The following is a 21,122-nucleotide window of genomic DNA, read 5'->3' as shown; positions in this document are numbered from 1 at the left end:
GTGGTGCGCTGCGGAGGCCCAGATACGTTGACCTCAATCACCGAAGCTGTCTCCGTCTCCGACTCCACCACCTCCTCTAACCAGTCGCAATCCACCACAACGGCTTTCTTTGGACTCCCAATTTCGGGGACAGCCTCACCGGCCGCCAAAGCTTCGGCGAGACGCATGACGCGTCTATTTGGGTTAGGGATCGCTCTTCTCTTTCTTCCTCTCTTCAGCCTGTCCACTTCCTCCTCCAGCCTAGCAATTTTACTACCATGTTCTGCTAGTGTCTGTTCTTGAGTTTCCCAGCCTTTCGCTATCTTGGCATATCGCCTCCGAGTCGTAGGTGTTCTGTTCTTGCCAAGATCACGAATATGGCGGCTGGATTTCGGGGTGTCGTCAGAGTCCAAAAACGGCCTATGTTCCGGGGATGCCGTAACTTTGTCTCCTTGGATCTCAGGATGCCCCAACGCCTTGGAACGCGAGATTGGCCAATTTCCAGTGGTTCTCCAACCGGACAAGATGTTTCTTGTTGCCATTCCCGTTTGACGTGCCGTGGCATACGCACGTATAAAATTGACCTTGTCAACAGGTGTGGAATCCGTCAAAGAAGCCAGTCTGTCAAGCTCCTTCCGGTAGGCTGTCTTTATAGCATTGAAAAAACCGTTTTCTAATGGCTGGAGGCCATGAGAACAGTGAGATGGGAGATAACAACAGTAGACATTGTTCAGAAAGCACGTAGCCATCCACTCATTCTATCGTCAAATCAGCAGGGCGTCATTGCCATAAAAACAAAGGATGAACCGTTGTATGACTCCCATGTCCATCCAGAATGATAAGCCTGGCCTCAGAATCGTCGTCAGGTCGCGTCTGAGGCAAATAGACTTCCTCAAGCCATTCAACGGCAATGTGATTGTCCGTCCATCCATTTGATGAAGTTATGTAGCGCCAGTCCGCAAATCTTCGAAACTCCTCTTTAAACCACTGTGCCTGGAGGTCTTTACCCTTAAATATGATGCCTGGAGTTAAGGCGCGCCCGTCGGCGGTGATGGCCTCTATAAAAGTGGTCCAACTTCGGGACTGGGGTCCCTTGAGAAGAGTCTTCCGTTTAGGGTCCGAACTGCCAACCGCCAGACTGTCTAGACCTAGCAAAGAGACCGAATTAGCTTATATCGCCTATGGAGAGTTGATTGCATACCAAAACCCGACATAATCCCCCCTTCATCAACATTCACGGTGTTCTCCGCAATCTCCGGCTTGATCCACCCGTACTCCTTCTCCCTGATGTCAAGGTACCAGTGCACGGCTTTGGGAGTAAATAAGTCGAATCTGTTGGCTTCCTGACGCCTACCGACCTTGCTTCTAAGTTCCGGATGGCGTTGAATGAACTTTTCTACCCAATGACGTCCCAATCTTGAGTCGCAGCCTTGCTGTTTCAGAACGGCAACAACGCAGGCGCGGATTTGACTCTGGGACGGAGCGTAACCCAGAGATTCTTGGCGAAGAGTCCAGGCAACCAAGTTGGCCTCCTGGTCTCTGGATAAGTGTTTTTCAGGCTGTTCCTGGTCAGTTAATGCCGACCGACCTCGCATTCTGCTGGAAATAGTACTCTGGGGTATCCCCCATTTCTGAGAAGCCTGGCGCTGCGACAGACCGTTATCAGTGACATCGAGAATTGCCTCAGCCATCACGTTCTCTGTATAGATAGAGCGAGGCTTTTTTGGAGCCATTTGTGACAGGTGGTGGAGGATGAGCAAGAGTGGAAAGCAAAAGAGGCAGGAGGAGATTAGGGGTCGAAATTGCCATTTTGCGATGTCAGGGTGTCACGGACCACGACACCTGTGGTGGCCAGCTGACTTCATAGAATGTAAGCCCGGTCATTTCTATACCTGCTACAGGTTACTGCTCGTCAAAAGCTTTAAAATTGAGTAGATTCTGTATAAGTGAAGTTGGTCCAATTTGTATGGAGCGGCAACATTTTTGCGGAGCAAAAGGGGGGGGGTGAGCAAAAGGGGGGGTAAGGATGGTACATCCACACTATACATTTCGGTGGATGGATAGCGGAAAGCGGTGGATTGTTAACCACCCCGAGGTTAATAAGAAAGAATCTTTAAGTTTTTATCAAGTGGTCAGGCATATCCTCGTTTAAAAATCGATGTCGAGTCACTAATCATGGCGACGCCGCCGACGCGTACCTCCTGGACCTTGTCGTTAATGCCCGATAAGCTTACGCGGTCGTCTCGGAGTTGAGGCCCCGTCTATTGTCCTTGTATTAAACTAATGCATTTACCCCGCGATTTTTAAGGTATGAAACCGTCCCGCCATTGGTTGAGCCTACGGCTCACCCACAGAACCGTTCCCTTACTCGTGCCCGCCCCTACTTTCAAAGCGGTGGGTCAGCCAAAGCGAATCCCCTGAAAGTCGGGGCCGGCACGAGTACTTATTTTTTTGGTTAAACAACCCTAGTATTACTCGCAACGACGGGACCGAATGCTCTCCCTTCGTCTCTTGATGCTGCAGCCCCACTAACCATGCACTACCATTCGTCACCCCCTTTTGGGTAGCGCAAATAAAATAATCCCCACGGAAAGTCCACCATTTGAACTAAGTTATATGAAATGTGACCAGAACCTAAGAATAAAAATATAAGAATTGTATGATTCTGTAGAGGACTGACCATTCCTACATATTCCGGCGCTTTTTTATAATTCTTCCGGACCTGGTGGTGACAGAATCGGCCTCATGTGCCACCTTGACTTCGATCACCGACGCTGTCTCCATCTCTGAGACCTCGTCCTCCTCGGTCTCAGAATTCAGCACAACGACAATTTCTTGGCTTCTAACTTGGGGAATAGCTTCCTTAGCTGCCAAAACTTCACTAAGAGTCATGAACCACCTGTTCGGGTTCGGAATGGCCCTCCTCTTTTTGCCTCTCTGCAACCGAGCCACTTCTGCCTCCAGTTTCGCAATTTTGTTGCTGTGTTCAGCAAGCGCCTGTTCTTGCGCTTCAAAGCCTTTAGCTATCACCGCAAGACTCCTCCGAGTGCTGGGAGTCTTGTTCTTGCCAATGTCGCGAATCTGGCGGCTGGTTCTTGGTGTATCGCCAGAATGCAAAAATGGCGCAGACTTTGGAGATGTCTGACCCGTGGCTACGTGGATATCTAGATGCCGCAATGCCTTGGATCGTCATATTGGCCAATTTCCAGTGACCCTCTAGCCGGACAATATGTTCTTTGCAGTCATGCCAACCTCGCGTGCTTTGGCATATGCCCGCATAAAATTGACCTTATCAACAGGCGAAGAATCAGTAAGACAGGTCAATTTCCAGGTCAATTTCTGAAGTTTTTTTCGATAGGCCGCCTTTGAGGCATTGAAAACACCATTATCCAACGGCTGGAGGCCATGGGAGCAGTGGGCAGGAAGGTGGCAGCAATACACGTTGTTCAAAAGGCACGGAGCCATCTATGCATCCTGGTTCAGTTACACAGTGATTCCTAGGAAGGTATCCATGGATACGCACCATTTCCTGGCATCCATGTCCATCTAATATGATTAGTGTGGGAATGTAGCATATAGCTATAGTAGGATTGTAAGGGAGGTGCGCACACACGCACACGTGACCCTTAGCGTCACGTGTATGGACCTCGGGGATCCGTGTATAAAGGGCACGTAGTGTGCCCCCTCATTCCCTTTCCTCCCTTCCTAGCTAGACATCTTGAATACAACCCATTGCGTTACTGCAGTACAGACCTTCCTAGCTAGACATCTTGAATACAACCCATTGCGTTACTGCAGTACAGACCTCCCGACAATATGCTACATTCCCACAATAACTAACTATTGGAAAACTCCAAATTAATATCGCACCTGAAAACTTTGTTGCTTTAGAACCCTGCATATTTGCACGTGCAGAGAGCTGTTCTCACGAAGAGAGCATGCAATTGGGCATTGATTGTGCGACGATGGGTGTGTTGTGTTGTATTTTGTTCTTGTCTGTCCCTTCTTGCAATGCCCTCTTCTAGACTCCCTATTTATATATCCCTTGGTTCCCTATCGATATCCCCCTTTCAGTTGTATAGGTACAAGATCTAGGGGGCCCCCCCTTTGCATACTGACTTTCCCTGGTCGCTGAGAGCTCTTTCAGCTTCCCTCGTATATGCAGTCTCTCTACAGCCTATGTGGCTGCCTAATGCGGTCTCCTAATAGCCTTCTGCAGCCTCAGAACTCTCTGCAGACTGCCTTTCTGTCTGGCCCGTCGGGGCCCTTAGCTGTATACCCCTTATGGTCACCCCGAGCTCAAGATCTCAGACGTACTTCGCGACAGCTGTGGGCTGGGAATCAAACCCCATCGGCGCCGGGCCGCGAACCCAACTTCGATTGGGAGGTTCCTCTCGGGGGAGTAGGAACCGAATGTGGATGCTGCGGAGACTATAGCCAATCAAGGCCATAACATGGCTATTGGGCGTTGGCACCACGAAAAGCAGAGGATCGTTTACCGGTAGCACTCACGGGGGAGGTGATGGTGGGCAAGGAGACATATATATATAAGCCCCCGTTCCTCCCGTTCTCGAGCTGAACATCACCTAGTCTATACTCTAGGTATACCCATCACGAAGATTTCCCCCTTTTCTCCCGTATTCCACCGTTGCCATGCGTTGTTGGATTCAGGCCCTGATGGCCGGCCTTGCGGCTTCGGTTGCGTTGAACTATGGCATGGGCGACGATGTCCCGCCGGCGCTGATTGCCAGCGAAGGCGCAACGCTCGCCCCACGACCCGAGGCGGGTGAGTTCGAGGACCTTGTTCCATTCACCGTGAACGTGTCGGCACATCTCGTCGCCACCCCGGGCGGCAAGCATCTCAGCGTAAGACTTTGTTCACCGCATAATGAATGTGTCAATGGCATTCTGACACGTCTTTACTCTATAGGAAAAGGCTCTGGACGGGCAGATGGACATCATCAATCGCAGCTTCGCGCCGCACAACATATCCTTTGCTCTTGTCGAGACGGAGCACATCATCGACACCCTTTGGGGCCAGGGCATCGATGAGATGCGCATGATGTGGAAATCCAACCGCGGCGATGCCCGCACGCTCAACCTGTACTTTATCGAGCGCTTCAGCGACGATCCGACGACAACGGGCCTCTTGTACTCGCCGGATCGGATACCCCGGGACCTGGGCACGTACAGGGTCGACGGCGCCATCATCGCAGCTCACACGGTCCCCGGCGGGCCGGGATGGGATGCCGCCACGTGGGAGGGCAAGGCGGCGGTCCGTGGCATCGGATACTGGCTCGGGCTGCTCGGAACGTCCCGCGTAAGGTGCAGCGGCCAGGGCGACTATGTGGATGATACGCCGGCTGCAATGAGGGATGAGTCACTTGGCATCTGCCCTGTCGGTCTGGACTCGTGCCCGGATCAGCCCGGCCTCGACCCCATCCACAACTTTATGAGCCCTACCAGCGAGTAAGCAGCAAGACACCATGGCTGGAAGCTTTGGACCGAGGCTGACACCAGAGACAGCTCCTGCAAGACCGAGTTCACACCCGGCCAAGGCCGCCGGATGCACAAGCGATGGCGAGCTCTCCGCGAACCGCACCGCGTCCCGACGACCCCTCCCCTAGCGCCCATCACGCCCCTCAAGAGAGAGACAGAGGGAAAGCTGCCGTACTACGCGAAGCCCAAGAGCATGATGGCGGCGCTGGTGGAGTGCCTGCCGCACGAGGCCAACGTGACGCTCGAGACGCGCGAGGACCACTGCAGCACCTTCATCTACTGCTACTTTGGCACCTGGAAGGCGGCCAACACGGGCGAGAAGTACACGAGCAACAACACGTGGATCGAGTGCGAGAATGCGCGGGTGCAGCCGCAGACCGACGAGGAGGCCGGCATCACGGACTCAGAGAGTGAGAGTGAGAGTGAGAGTGAGCTGGCGGAGAGGCGGAGGCGGTCGCTTGACGACGATTTGGCTTCTTGGTGGTGGGCGTATTGGAAGAACGAAGTCTATCACTTTTAGACTCCTGAGCAGGACGAATTGAGGCGGACGAGGAGCCAGTTGAGGAGCCATCTTGGGCATGTTGTTAGACGGCCGCGGATTGGGACTAAATATCTGCCTGAACACATACGAGGCGAGTATACCGGTGCATCCTCGCAAGCTGAGAGTCTCGATGACGACCACCTTCGATGCATACAGATATCTATCAATAATTGTTGGTCGAAACTTGACGATTAAAATACTTCGAACACCCGTTAAGTTGCCAATGCAAGGGGCCCAACGGTTGAATATCCAGCCCGAAGGGTGAATATCGTATACCTGCATTCGACTTTGTCAGGGGGGGACCCCCTTCCGCCTGCAGCGGCCAACCAGCTGTTTGAACCACTTCCTGGTAGGCCCAACCTAACTATATACCCTATATCGTACCTCACCCTTCCCTGTAGCTTGTAGAAGACGACGTTTAGTGACGGTAGAGTGGTGGATACGGTGGATCGCTCAGCTGTTGACCCTGACGCCGTTGTTGGTCAGCGAGGCGCATCTTCATCCCTGTCTCATAGTTAGCCGTGAATGCAGTACGTAGGAAACGCAGGCGTATAACCTTCCGTCGGCGTGTGGTTATAGAGGCTCTGACGATCGAAAGGCGCTTCAAGGAGTAAGCCTTGGAGCGAGGTAACCCGTGAGACGGCAACATAGCTAATACCGGCCTGGAAGTCGCGTGTAGCGAGATCAGTAACTATTTTATCCTTCGTTAGGCTCTGGCATTTGTGGACAGTGATAGCAAACGCCACGATCAGGGGAAACTGCTTGCGAGCGCAGGTCTCGTTGTCCACAAGGAAATCACGCCTGACTGGGAGGATAGGTGAGATGTTCCTGCCCTCGTTAGTTGTTAGATATGGCGGTCCATCGTAGCTATCAAAGTCCACCATAATAACAGCTGGGGATTCTTCCAATGGGTCGGCGCCTGCGTTCCAGGCGATATCATATAAGTTACAGACAGTACCCTGGGCACCGTTAACTAGGCCAGCTGGCTGCCACAGATTAATCGTGAGCATCACCCTGGTGCCCTTAGCAACAGGGAACTTGTTAGTTAGATTGCCAGCGTTGTCGCTTGGTGCCTGCACCGCACCCTTGCCCTGATTCTTTGCCTCCACCTGGATCGCCGGGGCGTTGAGGTGCACCATATGCTCGTGGTTGTATTCGTTGACCCGAGCCTTTGTAGAATACACTCGCAAAGCGGTCTTGAAGCTGTCAACCTCGCTCTGCGATGGCCTGGCCTGAACCCGATCGCTAAGGAGGTTCCAGGATGGTATAGACAGCTTGATTTCACGCAGTTCCTGCAACGCCTGACGGAACCGGGCCGGATCATCACCAGCCTGGCGCTGTACCGTGGTCAGGAAGACGGTGCGGTCAAATAGCCGGTAGGCCACCTGCCCTCTCCTTTCCAACGAAGACAGGCTGGTGCTAGTCGAATACAGGGGCTTCTGTCGGACTGGTGGTAACTGGAAGAAATCGCCCACCAGCAGGATGCTCACACCACCAAAGAACTCGAGGTTACGCTGTGCAAAGGCCTGCCGCAGACGGGAATCGATCCGCGCGAGCTGCTCAAGCCCTAGCATGCTCTTTTCATCGATAACGAGGTATTTGATGTACCGTAGGCGGGACTGAAGGGCGGCTGCGTCGGTTGGGGGAAGGTCGGTAAAAGTACCTCTTACTGTCGTGAAAACGGGTTGACGATCTAGGTCCGAAGGCTACCTATTCGGACTGACTCTAGCAAAGATGACTGAGAAGGATGAATAATGTCGGAGTTAAGTCGTGGTATCGAACCATCTAGATGACAACGTCATCTAGGCAGCCTGGGTGGCGACATCGCCACCCCAAGGCAGCCACAGGTGACAGAACTATAAGAAGTCGCTTTTGTTAGAGAAGAGGAGGGAAAAAAGGGGGAGCAACTTAATGAATTCATCACTTGCATCCTCTCTTCGCGAGACCTACCGGTCCTGGGAGGCGTAGCAACGAATGAATGGTGCTGCCCTGTATCTGGTTACTCGCAACGCCTGTTGGCGCCACGCGGCAAATAGGGCTAAGATTCGGTCGGCGGCTGCCTGAAGATGGGATGAAAGCATCTTGATAAGGAATGACTTGCCTGTACCACCACCACCATCAACGTGGAGAAGGATTTGAGTAGGATCTTGCGCCTGGAAGTGACCCATAAATGTGTCGTACACGAGACGTTGATGCGGATTCAGCGTATTACGCCAGTGAGGGCCAAGGACCTAAGCTTTACGACGAGCAGAAGAGCCGGGGGGTCAATCCTGCGGCCCGGCCACAGGGAGTGGCACTGAAGGCGCTCAAACGCAGCATTCTTGCAACGACTTGGAGCCGGAAGAGGAAGGAGTACATGGACAGGGGAGTTGGAACTCTGAGAGATGTGTATGCGCCGGCGCAGATACCCGACCACACCAACGTGGCATGGTCCGAGAGGAAAGAGATCGCCTGCGCCCTGAGGACGCAGGTGGACTTTCTGCTCGGGAACCACATGCTACTGCGGTCTGGCAACCGCCTGCCGATGGAGTTGGCAGACTGCTTTCCCCTGGACTTACCCAACGAGGGCTTCAAGGCCCAGGGGTATACCACAAAGGCGCTGGTTGTCGTGATGAACTGTAGGAAGACCAACCAGCACGGCCGCATGGAGTATGGATCTGCTCTGCGGCATCGAGATCCCAGGTCTTGTCTCATCGGCGCCCTCGCGTTCTGGCTTTTCTGGCGCTGGCAGGTAGAAAAGGCGGAAAGGTTTCCCGTCTTCCAAAGAAGCGAAGACTGGTATGAAACGAAGGTGCTCCGCCGATCGGCGAAAGAGCCTCAAGGTAAGCGTGATGGCATTCACCAGGATCCCATAACTCAGAGGGTGCATCGACCCTTTCACTCACCAAATATTCCAGTGTCGATGGCCCAGATGCCCGTGCCCTTGCCCACGTTGGAACCTTTGAGCATGGTCAAGAAGTGGTGCACTATGTCCAGACCAGAGAAAGTTAGCTCTAAATAAAGACAGCTTTTTGACTCCACAAGCCTGCCAAGGGCAACAACACTCCAGAGTCCAAGAACCCGCCGTCTGATCGAAGAACTGTCTGCCGCTGGGAAGACGACATTCGTCATATTTCGCCGAGTTCCAAATCGGAACCATATCTTCTGACCAAACGTTGCAACACCTCTGTCCGCACTTGCTTGTGCGACAATCCTGCAAATAACGGGCGGTATGCAATTTTGTCATGGGCAATGGGCACAGATGAAGGCAAGTCCATTGGGGAGTCAGGTACTCCGCGGCCCAGCCGGCGACAGAACCGGCCTGCTCCATCAAAGAACCCGAAAACTGCGGGCCGCCGCCTTTTTTCCTCCGAGGTCTTTGCCCAGCCCAATTCGACATATTTATTTCGAAGCTCGTAAGGAATCATCAAGCTGCGGGGTGATTTCGGTTTCGGTTTCGGTCGTCGACGGCGGCGGGACAAGCCTGCGTCACCTAGGGTTCCTGAAGCCGTGTTTGCTCGGTGGAGAGAATCATCGGTTCGGCAAGGAAGCGAATCGTGGCTACCTTTTGAGCCAATGTTTTTGCCTGTGGTCGCAGCGGTGACAGATACAGGCGCCACAAATCCATGCAGGCAGCTTCGTGTACCCAGGTAAATTGGCTCATCGTCCGTTTCTAGCATGTTTAGATGTAGGGCGTTTTTGTCTTGCTTGGCTACGCAGACAAAATGTTGAAGGTTGCCATGGCGAACGGGGCATCTTGAGGCAGCAGCTCGATTGTGGCGCTGTGGCCGAGATAGCGTCAAAGTATTCCAAAGTATAGCTAGAGAGAAGAAGAGGGGACGGAAAGGTGGGAGCCGCGGGGTCTCGGAGTGGCCCGCGAGAGAATGGCCATGGACCAAAACTTGCGTCACCAAAGAGCGTCCCTTTTTTTTGGCGCACTTCAGTGACATTACTTCCAGGTACATGTGCACCAACCGCGGCGATGACGTTGAGCTGCGGCAAGGTTTGTCGCCCGTGCCAGCCCCCAGAAATACTGCTTTTCGGCGGCGCTGACACCGTCTGACCTGCAACGGTGCTCTTGAGGTACACATAAGTTAGGGGGGAAAATTGACTCTTTTGCGATACGGGCTTTTCCGGCTCCTTGCCCGCCAAGCCATGTCCAAGATTATGGCACCCAAATTATCAACAAGCAAAAGCTCTGCAGCTCGACAAACAACAGCAGGTACGGCACAGTAAGCTGGTGTGTTGAGGTCGTTGACATGCGACTCTACTCCGGACTCCAAGTGTAACGGGCAAGCCGCTTTAACGGCGGCTGCGCCGCCTAGCTTCTAGAACCTTCCATTGGCTCGAAGCTATAAAATGCTATTGTGCTCTCATGTAGTAGATTCTCTTTCTTTCTTTCTTTCTTCTCTATCTTGATAGTAAACAGCATAGGGACTAGTTAGTTGTATCAACTCACTAGAGGCCTTTCACACCAAGGGGGGGCTAATGGTCGCCAACGTGCCCCTTTGTTGTCCCAACTGGCTTATTATGTTGAAGCACATATTCCCGTTTGAGTTGGTTTGCTGCCGTAAGGCGGAAGGATTCAGCTCCTAAAGAAATGAGTACTCCGTTTGGGGAGAATTTTGATACCGGGCAGAGCCTTTGTATGACGAGTTTATGCACGTCTTGTGGGATTATCGATCACAGAGCTTGTCCAGCGTCCACTTCGCGATTTAGAGCTTGTGAACAGACTCTTCCCATTATGAGCGACTCTGACCAATGAGAACTGAAGCTTAGAACATTATTGACTCTGAATTGAGTGTATGATTGGTTCAGTGTCGCTAAGACTCATCAGACGCTGTGCAAGAGACAAGCCCAACAGAAACCTTTGCATTAGCCGGCGGTGATGGAGTCCATCTAATTTCAGGCAGCCTTCAGATTTTCGTTTACTTACGAAGTCGCCGACGGGTTTCTTCTCGCCACAGCGGGCACAGACGTGAAGAGGAGTTGCGTGAAGGAAGTTCCCATGCGAAGCAAAATAGAACAACTCAGGGGCTGCTAGATAATTAGGCTCCACTTTTTGGGCAGCGTCGTCCAGTTGCGCCTCGTTTTGCATTGGACCATACAAAATCTGAACCAATCAGATCTGGAAAAACTTATAATCCCTGTCTGGACCAAACCCTCATAATATTGGGAAACTTGATGGTAGGCACCTATGTGCCTACAGATACGCATGCGCACAAGCTGTAGGCTGAGTCACAGTCACGACAGGTAGGGTAACCGGTGATGACTTCAATTGTAACTAACTAGGGAAGAGGAAGCTATTCACAAGAAACGGAATGTGCACCCGGTAATGGGGGCATGCAGCCGGGGCTGCGTGCCCTGATCGCGGGGTAGGGTGTCACGTGGGAGTCGTGCATGAACCGTGATGGTATCCCGATTGCACGGGTTACTCAGCAGGTTAGTATTCCAACAAAACTGCTGAATGAATTATCAGGGAGTAAGTACCCTTGTGCCTTGCCAGCAGCGTGGCAGGCGTCTTCAGGGTCCTTTTCAGTGTTAAATTCTCGGTAGTACCTACACTGACTTCATAGCGGCGTAGGCGGCGGTAGCGGCAGAGAATATCACGAGAAGCTGTCACACAATGTATGTATGTATGTGTATTTCACCCGGAGGATTTCTCCTATAGGGCCTAGACGTAAAAGCTACTGACATTTCAATACATTAATGCGTAACACCTTAAGCCCCACGGGTCAGCATACGCTACACCAACCTCGCCGCTACTCTCTCCGTGACAGGCCTGCTTGAAGGCCAATTTCTCCAAGTGTTCAGCGTCCTACCTTCAGCAGCTGAAGCGCGGTCTGTCGAAATCGAAGTCGAATACCTGTGTGTTAGTATTGTTGAAGGTTAGTGCCATAATCGATCCTAAGTGGATTCTCACTTCCGCTGCTTAGCCCGAAGGGCCAGACGCTGCCTGCGTCTCATCCCCAGGGTTCCGCGCCCGACAGTTCCGGCTGTACGATTCGTGTGGTCCACCGCAGGGCACGCACTTTGGCACTGTCTCCTTGCATTCTCTGTGGTGATGTTCTGCTTTCGCGCATCTGCCACATCTTTGCGGCTTCTTGCATGAAAACGCCTTGTGTCCCATCTCTTGACAGTTGAAGCACTGAATCGGTCCTACGCGGCGTTCAAAAACATTGGTGCAGGCGGACTCTCCCGCAACATCGAACCACACGCCGTCCAGAAGTCTTTGCGCGTCACTCTCTTTAGTGACATAGATCACCATTGACCCGTACGCTTTGGCTTTCTCTCTGTTGCTAAGCCAGGTGATCTTGGCAATCGTGACGTAATTCTCGGCTCCGAGCGCCTCAGCTGCGCCCGGCAGAACGTTGCCTTCGGCGTCCAGCACTGCGGTACGCTTGGTGTTGTCGACTTTGACAGGGTAAAGCTGACCTCTCAGTACCCTGGCTCCCGAAGTTACCGTCTTCTGCGCTGCTTCCTTGACCTGCTTCAACTCGGTTTGGTCTCTGCATAAAATTTTGATCCGGTCGGGGTTTCGAGCGTCTGTCACGACCGCTGCGCATTTCCAAGTCTCCTGCCTCTGACTCTTTCCCATGTCGCTCTCTATGGCCTTTCGGATGTTGCCGATCTGCGTCTGGCACCTGTTCGCTTCTTCGACTCGTGATGTGTCCACCGTACAGTAGAGACTATCGCTGACGGCTGTTCGTGCCGATTTAGCTGCTGGTACGGTGCCCCGGTTCCTTGTCTGGATCGTCGGCGGTGACCCTGCAGCGCTCGCATACGACATCTGCGGACTGCTCTGCAGAGAAGATGCGGGCGTAGCCAGGGTCTCTAACTGCGCTCGGATGTGACGAAGCTCATCTCTCATCTCTTTCCCTTGTTGATCCATTTCCTGGATCATCTGCTGTTGCTTGATATGATCTCGTTTTGCGGATCTATCGCTCGGCTGAGCTTTGCGTTTCTTGACGTGACTCGCTCAAGAGTTCGAGAACTTTCTGGAGCATGGCTCGGCCTTCGTTCGCGCCACTGCTGCTGCTGGCAACTTTGCGCCGCTCAGTCGCGTCACTGATGGCGACATCGTCCGAGGCAATGCGCGTTGCAAGCCTAGTTGCGCGTGTTGTCTTCTCCGCCAGATCGTCGGGCTGTCGCGCGGCTTCGAATTTTGGTGCTTGGCCTCACGACGCGTGTCGATCTTTTCGCGGGTGTCGACGCAGGCGACGCGCTTCGCCCCACCATGATCACGGCCTCAGCCGGCGTCTCCATGATGAGGCCCCTCAATGCCTAGCTGGCGTTCGCTTCAGGCTTCCTGTCGAGTTCGTCCGACCTGATCCTATGGTCTTTTTTTTCCGACTAGTTATATCGGTGTCACACAATGCGTAGAGGAAGAGCGCCCACATGCAAATTTTGCGGGGTCGGCCAACCAACGCTAGATGCCGGGCGGTGAGCGCGTTCTGCCCACACACCAAGAATAGGAGTGCCCAAGCTCATTTCACCCAGGACGGGGACATAGGTCCGTGGCGCGGAGCGCTCTGCGTGTCCGCATCCACGTAGTCAAGTTCCGCTCGGTCTATCGGAACTGCAACTCGCCTCTGAACTCCTATGCTCCTGTCGGCTGGGAAAGCAGGAAAGCACCAGTTTGGCTGTTCATTTGGCTGTTCATTAACGAACCAATAGCAGAGAGACCACTTCGCCGTCGGACCCCTTCCTTCGCCTTTGTCCAGCCGTGCGCAATGGGGGAGTCTGCCACTGACAAGTACAGCAAGCCGCAGATTGCGCCGACAGTGCCCAAGTCTTCGTCAACTGCCTCCGCTGCCGGCGGCCACGAGCCGGCGGCCGCGACGGCGCCATCGCCAGCCTCAGGCGTTCGAGAGTCGTCCTTGGCCGCAGCAGCGGGAGCGGACGCCACCGCAGCAGCTACGGTCGGCGACGAGTCATCGCGGCAGGCTGTCTCTCACTACCCCAAGCGCAAGCGCGCCTGCTTGTATAACGACCTGAGCGAGAGCAAGATGGAGATTTCTCAGCCAACGTCCACTCAGCTCATGGCCGTTCATCAAGCCCGCTTTCCCACCGACCCTCTGCCGGGCACCCGCCCGACACGAATCCTTCTAGGATACTGGAAGCAATCTAGCGAGCCTGATCCAAGGGGTCGACATGCCATCTATGGAATACTTGGTCACGACGACAAGTTCCGAGTCAAGGTGGTACGAGAGACGAGAGACGGCCACTTCGTGGATGGAAACTTCCCCTCGGGAGCTGGGGCTCTGTGGATTCCGTACGGGGAGGTAGTCTTTGAGAACCACCTCAAGGCTCTCAACAAACAGGAAGTCAAGGAGTACTGCCGCATTCGGCAGTACCAGCTGGATCACGGCGAAATCGATAGGAAGCGGAACGAAAACGAAACAAGGGCCGTTCATGAGGCGAAGACCCGAGCCAGAACCCCCATTAGACAGACCAGTGTCGCTATGCCGACTTTCAGCATCACCCGTTCTGCCAACGTGGACATGGATCGGGCCAACCCGAGAACAAGCTATGGCGGCGGCGAGCCTGGCCAGTCGCGGCGAATCGATCCGCGGGCGGACGGACGGACGCCGCGCCAATTTCTCAACGAGAACGAGCTGAGCTCGGCTCAGCTTCGTCAGAGGCTCAACGTCATAGAACGCACCAGCACCTTAGCGCGTCGCGAGCTAGCCAGAGCTGAGGCGGCCCAGGATCGCGCCGACCGCCTTGCCCTAACCCGAGAACGTGCTTTCTTCGCCGCGGCTAACAATGCTGTTGCGATAGCGGCTCCCGCTTCAGCCATCAACGGACGGACACTTCACGAGTCAGAGGATACGCAACACGTCAACAAGGTCTGGGCTCACAAGGAGTCGTTTCGCATGAAAGCCTATGCCGATGACGCCAAGATGTACGACGGCGTCAAGTATGAGCGGAAGTCGACCGGGCCATTTACGGGAAAGTTCGTATCGCGGGGCACCATCGTTCATATTGACGGCGAGGACTATGTCGAGTATCGTGTTCTGACCAAGCCATTCTGACGGTGTGGCTAACAGACAGACCGACCGGCCGGAGCATGATCTGACTGGACTGGTGTTCCTGTGAGGCCATTGGTCCGTTCCACCATTAAGGTAGTACCTCATGCCTCGCTGGCCCTGAACGCTCGCTACGACTTGACCAGAGTCAAGGAAGGGTCCGGGAAAGGCCGCAACAGGGGCAGCAAAGCCGGCGGGTGCCTTTTGATGCTGTCGCGAAGAACGGCCCATGGTCGAGTCAACCAGGTCACCCATGGGTAGCTAGGGCAGCAAGGGAGCTGATAACCAGGTCTGAACGAGGAGGCTGGAAAGCTCCTCTTAAAAGACTGGAACATCTCCAGTCGAGAGGCTGGGAACCCCCAGGTCCCCAGCCTCCCTGAACACATTACCTTTACTACGAAAGAGGGATATAAATAGGGGCTTGGGTTTAGGGCAGAAATGGAGGAGGACAGAGACACGGAATACAATATGACCTTTCTGCTGACTTTCTTCGTGAGAGTTATGAGCCCGGGAGAAACAGAGTTTCTGGAACTTCCGTGTGCACAATATTGCGCCTTCAACAGTGCCAGCAGGCACTCCCCATTTATCGAAGATCAAATCCATCTGATCACTCATACCTTTATCCCTTTACCCTTCAAATCGCAATGTCGAAGAACACCAATTCCACCCGCCGCACGATTCTCTCAGAACCTCAGGACTGGGATAAGTGGAATAAGGAGCTTCGTGCGAGGGTTGACGAGACCATCCATGGACTAGTATTTGAGGAAGGAACAGTCCGTTACAATCCCCGTTCGGCCTACGTTTTCCGAGTTTGCTGCCGGTGTTATAACCTATGCAGGCCTCACTTCGGCTCAGCAGAAAGCTTTCTCGGCAGCCACTTCACATTATGAAAATATGCGTAAGGAATACCTATATGAGAAGAAGCTAATTAAGGAAGCTAGAACGGCAATTACGGAGTCAATCGGCACAGCAAAGATGATTTCGTTGCGTGAGGAAGATACACTTCGTCAATGGATGACAACACTGGAATCTTCAACCGCCCCTACCAAAGGATTTATGACTGAGCGAATCAGGAAGCTTTACTCGAGTCATCTTCGAAGCTACTCAAAGAGCAACAACATCCCTGAGTGGCTTGTCAAATGGGAAGAGATCATACAGGAAGCTATACAGTACTTCCTAATGGAAGTGCTTACTGGCCAGTGGCTGCGAGATATTGCAACAATCATTAAGCCCCTTAGTGATGGCTATGCAACAATCTTCCTTGAAGAGAGCAGGCGCCTTGACGAGGATGCGGCTAGAAAGATGCAACAAGCATTTGATCGACCTGCATATGTGGCAGCAGCACCCGTGGAAGCAGCAGCGGCCCCGCACCAGGAGTAGCGGCACCAGCACCCGCAGCCTCACCTTCCCGTTGGACGTTCCAAATTGTTGCAAGAAAAATCAGGAAATTGCGGAACAACAACCGCAAAGAGGAATCAAGCGAGGCGGGGCTTTTCTTACAGATGACCCAATAGACGATTCGGAGCCAGAAGCACAGCCGAAAAGAAGAGAAAGCGAAAGGAGGATACAAATCCTTCATCTTCGTCTCGAAAACGCTGCCCTGCTTGCGAAAATAGGCACGAGCTTTCAGAGTGCTGGCAGCTGTTCGAGAAAAACAGACCTTCCTACTACAGGAAAACAGCAAGCTACGAGAGAAAGCAGAAAAGGCTCTAAAAAGTGACCCTGAGCTGCAGAGGAGAGTCAATGAGATCAACAAAGGTTTGGCTTAGCAACTAAAGCCAGTTGGAAAGATTGTTGGCACAGCAAATCCCGCCTTCGTCTATTCAGCCGATCAGAAACCGACCTCTATAGACTACCCACTCCGTCACTCGACCCTCCTAGACTCGGCGGCCTCCTTACACGTCTGCAATAACCTTTCCGCTTCCGCTCCTTTAGAAAGGCCAGGAACGAATATCTAGTCACAGGAGACACAGAAGTCCGGATAGAGGGTTACGGAAGAGTCAATGTTACGGTTACAGCTCCAGACGGAACCCTCCGGCAGCTACGGTTAAAACGGGTTGCCTATTGCCCGAGATTCTCAGCCAACCTTGTTTCTTTTCAGTCTCTTCAGGAAGAAGGATCTACTGGGATACCTTTACAAATCCAACCCAGCTGGCCTATAAGGAAGGAGGAAACCAATTTGCGTCTTATTCCGAAAGCACCGTCAGTTTGTGCTAGATTTCCAACCTGCAATGCAAGACGACCTCGATGAGGCAGCTTTTAAAGCTACAAAGGCACGAAGAAGGACCTCTCGAGACCCTAGGCCTGTCGCAACAGCTGATTCGGACCTTTGGCACGCTCGCCTCGGTCACCCTGGCCCTCAAGCACTCGAAATGCTTGGCCAACGAAAGGGTATTCGCATTAAGGGCCCAAGGACCGTTGAGTGCGAACCATGCGCCCAAGGAAGGGCCTATAGACAGGTCTCAAGGCGAACCCCGAATAAGGATCGAAGTCATCCTTGCGAAGAAATCTGGATCGACTGGACCGACCTATCCCCTGATTATAAGGGATTCGTTCGAGTGATGTTCATAACAGACGCCTATTCAGGCATGATTTTCCCTACTTTCTCCGGACCTATCAAAACAAACACAACTGGGGGCACTTAGGGACTTCGTTAGCTGGATGAAGCTTCGATTTGACTATAGTGTAAAGACCATTCGTTCAGACGGAGAACTCTTTACTAAGGCAACTAAGAAGTGGCTTCGAAAGAAGGGTATCTCAGCAGAACCCTCGTCCCCAAACACCCAATCCCAGAATGGAGGTGCCGAGAGATCAGGAGGTGCCCTAATGGAGAGGGCCTGCAAGATGAGGATAGCTGCAAAGCTTCCTCACGATCTTTGGAAAGAGACCGTGGAAGCGGCCTGTTATTTGAAAAACAGGACCCCACGGAATCCAAAAGCCAGACCGGACTTATCAAGACCTTCTGATCAGGAGAATCTGCATCGACAGCTGTGGATGACCCCTTTGGAGCTATTTACAAAAAAGAAGGAACCCGACCACAACCAGCATGCAACTCTTCAGGCGTACGGCTGTAGGGCCTACGCAATGACTGCCAACGCACAGTTGAAGAGGAGAAGGCTACAAAGCTCGATCCAAGAACTCACATCGGCTACCTGGTTGGTTATAGTTCTACGAATATCTTTAGGATATGGGTTCCCTTGCTTCGGAAGGTTATTTCAACCGGGACGTTACATTCGACGAAAGAACCTTCTTCGACGGCAAGCTCGAGCAACCACCGCTGCTTGCAAATATCGACGAGCTAGTCGAAAAAGTCTCTATTCCAGAGGATCAGCAAGTAAATCAGGAAATCCTTGATGAAGAATCCGAGTCTGAGGAAGAAGACCTCTTTGAAGAAGAATCTGACGAGGAGGAGGCACAAGACCAAGAAAAAGCCAACGAGGAACTCTTGCTAACGCCGCCGCCATCTGAAGATGAATTTCAAGCCGTTCTATCAGTATTTCTTCCTGTCGCTACCCTGAGGGGTGGGGAGGAAATCTGCGTTAATAAATCCTTCGGTTTCGACTCCTAAGAAGAAAAGAGTTACCTTCTTGGAGCACTTAACGCAGGAGCCACTTGATCATACAGGGATACGCCAGGAAGATCAATTTCAAGACCGATTTCGGGACTTCTATCCCCAGAAGATCAGGAATATGCTCCATGGAACCTTCAATGCTGGACGAATCTTCAAGCCAAAGACACAAGGGCCGCATAAGAAGAACCTACCCGAACCGCCAGAGACACAGAAGCAGCTCGAAAGGCACCCTTATAAAGAGGAATTCATCAAAGCTCAGAAAGACCACCTTGCCTCACACGAGGAGATGGGGTCCTTTCTCGAGGTTCCTTGGAAGAGGGCTGCCGGCAAGCAAATTCTAGGCTGCAAGTGGGTCTTTATTTACAAGACAGACAAGCACGGGATCCTTCAAAGTGCAAAGCTCGTCTCGTGGTCTGCGGCAACCAGCAGGAAAGGGGACCTTCCTACCCGGGCTACGACCTTAGCCGGGATGTCGTTCAGGGCCCTAATGGCGATTTCGGCAGAATTCGACCTCGAGCTTGATCAAATGGATGCAGTCAACGCCTTCGTCAACTGCCCACTCGAGGACGAGGTAGTCTATATGAGGATGCCTCCCGGATTCGTTAAGCCAGGCAGAGTTCTGCTACTTAGGAAGGCCCTCTATGGCCTACGACGATCGCCACTCCTTTGGCAACAACACCTTACCGGGTCCCTTAAATCCCTAGGCTTTCAGACAGTCCCACAAGAACCCTGTGTTATGAGAAAGGAGCAATTCTTGTCTTCTTTTACGTGGACGATATCATCTGGGCCTATAAGAAAGGAGACCAGGAGGTTGCAAAGGAAGCGATAAGAGGGCTTCAAGCTCGATATCAAATGACGCTTCTTGGAGAGCCTAGGTGGTTCCTCGGGATACACATCCTTAGGGATAGATCTCAACGAACGATTTGGCTGACGCAAGACGCCTATATCGAGAAGATCGCCCATAAGCTCCTAGACCCAAGCAGGCTCGTCTCAAATCCCCCTGATACTCCAATGGCATCTGAGGAACTGCTTCCTCAACGAGCCAAGCAGAGAAGGGTTATTTACACAGATTTCTGCAAAGGTTGGATCTATACTATTTGCGGCTATCTCAACGAGGCCGGATGTTGCTTTTGCGGTCTCTCGACTAGCAAGGCACAACCAGAACCCCGGCGAAATACACCAGCAGGCAGCCGACAGAGTGATCCTTTACCTCTACGCCACACGATCATATGGTATTAGGCTAGGGGGTAACATGGGTCGAAAGGCTGCTGCTGAGATCTTCCTCTGTTCGAGCGATGCAAGCTTTGCGGACAACTCAATCGATAGGAAAAGTTCCCAAGGTTACGTCATGACACTATTTGGCGGACCAATTGCTTGGAGAGCTTCGAAGCAGGCCACAGTCACTACGTCAAGCACCGAAGCCGAATTGCTAGCTATATCAGAAGCTGCAAAAGAAGCTATATTTATTAGTCGGTTGCTGCGATCTCTGCAAGTTCAAATCCCAGAGCCGTTGTTGCTTGAGTCTGATAACACACAAACCATCAGACTGCTTGAAGAAGCTAGTGCAAAGCTCTCTACGAGACTTCGACACGTTGATATCCATCAGCATTGGCTTCGTCAAGAGACTCAACAAGGAAGGATCAAAATCCAATGGGTTCCAACGGCCCGAATGCGAGCGGACGGCCTTACGAAGGCCCTCCCTTTCCAAAAGCTACAAAATTTCCTCCGAATGATAGGGTAGCTGACTTACGGAGCCGATTACAGCGAGAAGCCCGATTGGAACTCCTAGCTGACAAGATCAGAGCCAGCAGGAAAGCAAAACCCCAACTAGCTTTGCAATAAAGGAGGATTTCTCTGGCTTAGCTCAGTAATATTTGGGAGGTCACTTCCTGCCGCGTATACATGGCCCAGCTTTTCGCGAAGGAGTCCTACGGTTCTCCTTCTTAATTCCGAAATGATGTCCCTCCGTCTAGGAGGCCCTATAAGGCTGATCTAGCTGTTCCCTATGGGGTAGGCTACAGCTAAGGGGTGTGTCATGAAGAACGGCCCATGGTCGAGTCAACCAGGTCACCCATGGGTAGCTAGGGCAGCAAGGAGCTGATAACCAGGTCTGAACGAGGAGGCTGGAAAGCTCCTCTTAAAGACTGGAACATCTCAGTCGAGAGGCTGGGAACCCCAGGTCCCCAGCCTCCCTGAACACATTACCTTTACTACGAAAGAGGGATATAAATAGGGGCTTGGGTTTAGGGCAGAAATGGAGGAGGACAGAGACACGGAATACAATATGACCTTTCTGCTGACTTTCTTCGTGAGAGATGCACGAGAGGAGAGTCCAGGGATTCTAGACGAAATAATCGTCGCTCCTCCGTCACCACCAGAGCCTCCGGTAACATCGCAAGCGCCAGATAGGCCAGAGAACGACTTAGCAAAGAAGGCAAGGATTCCGCCCGGCCGAACGCCTCGTGCCCAAAGACCTTTTCTGGCTGTTGAGAGTGATCGGGAGATGGTAGTGGTGTATCGG

The 21,122-nt window shown here is 52.7% G+C and overlaps 5 protein-coding genes across 5 annotated transcripts; 3 read left to right on the top strand and 2 right to left on the bottom strand.

Annotated features, from left to right (window-relative positions):
- Window positions 1-709: 709 nt before the first annotated feature.
- On the bottom strand, window positions 710-1,608 carry HRG_06126 (tc5 transposase DNA-binding domain-containing protein; the record flags this gene model as incomplete). The annotated part of the gene is made up of 5 exons (XM_044864597.1): window positions 710-737; window positions 787-823; window positions 987-1,127; window positions 1,181-1,518; window positions 1,568-1,608. 5 exons carry the CDS (start codon window positions 1,606-1,608, stop codon window positions 710-712), a joined length of 585 nt encoding a protein of 194 aa, XP_044721129.1.
- Window positions 1,609-4,632: 3,024 nt separating this feature from the next.
- Window positions 4,633-5,998, top strand: HRG_06125 (uncharacterized protein; the record flags this gene model as incomplete). Its single annotated transcript, XM_044864596.1, has 3 exons — window positions 4,633-4,845; window positions 4,910-5,448; window positions 5,506-5,998. The coding sequence occupies 3 exons, from the start codon at window positions 4,633-4,635 to the stop codon at window positions 5,996-5,998; spliced, it is 1,245 nt and encodes a 414-aa protein (XP_044721128.1).
- A 439-nt stretch (window positions 5,999-6,437) lies between these two features.
- HRG_06124 (ATP-dependent DNA helicase PIF1) lies at window positions 6,438-7,593 on the bottom strand (the record flags this gene model as incomplete). Its single annotated transcript, XM_044864595.1, has 4 exons — window positions 6,438-6,523; window positions 6,576-6,732; window positions 6,826-6,938; window positions 6,987-7,593. 4 exons carry the CDS (start codon window positions 7,591-7,593, stop codon window positions 6,438-6,440), a joined length of 963 nt encoding a protein of 320 aa, XP_044721127.1.
- A 596-nt stretch (window positions 7,594-8,189) lies between these two features.
- HRG_06123 (centromere DNA-binding protein complex CBF3 subunit) lies at window positions 8,190-9,020 on the top strand (the record flags this gene model as incomplete). The annotated part of the gene is made up of 1 exon (XM_044864594.1): window positions 8,190-9,020. One exon carries the CDS (start codon window positions 8,190-8,192, stop codon window positions 9,018-9,020), a length of 831 nt encoding a protein of 276 aa, XP_044721126.1.
- A 4,711-nt stretch (window positions 9,021-13,731) lies between these two features.
- Window positions 13,732-15,036, top strand: HRG_06122 (uncharacterized protein; the record flags this gene model as incomplete). Its single annotated transcript, XM_044864593.1, has 1 exon — window positions 13,732-15,036. One exon carries the CDS (start codon window positions 13,732-13,734, stop codon window positions 15,034-15,036), a length of 1,305 nt encoding a protein of 434 aa, XP_044721125.1.
- Between the last annotated feature and the right edge of the window lie 6,086 nt (window positions 15,037-21,122).

The sequence above is a fragment of the Hirsutella rhossiliensis genome (assembly GCF_020360975.1).
Source record: "Hirsutella rhossiliensis strain HR02 chromosome Unknown scaffold00005, whole genome shotgun sequence".
NCBI lineage: Eukaryota > Fungi > Ascomycota > Sordariomycetes > Hypocreales > Ophiocordycipitaceae > Hirsutella > Hirsutella rhossiliensis.
This window is presented reverse-complemented; position numbering and strand designations above follow the sequence as displayed.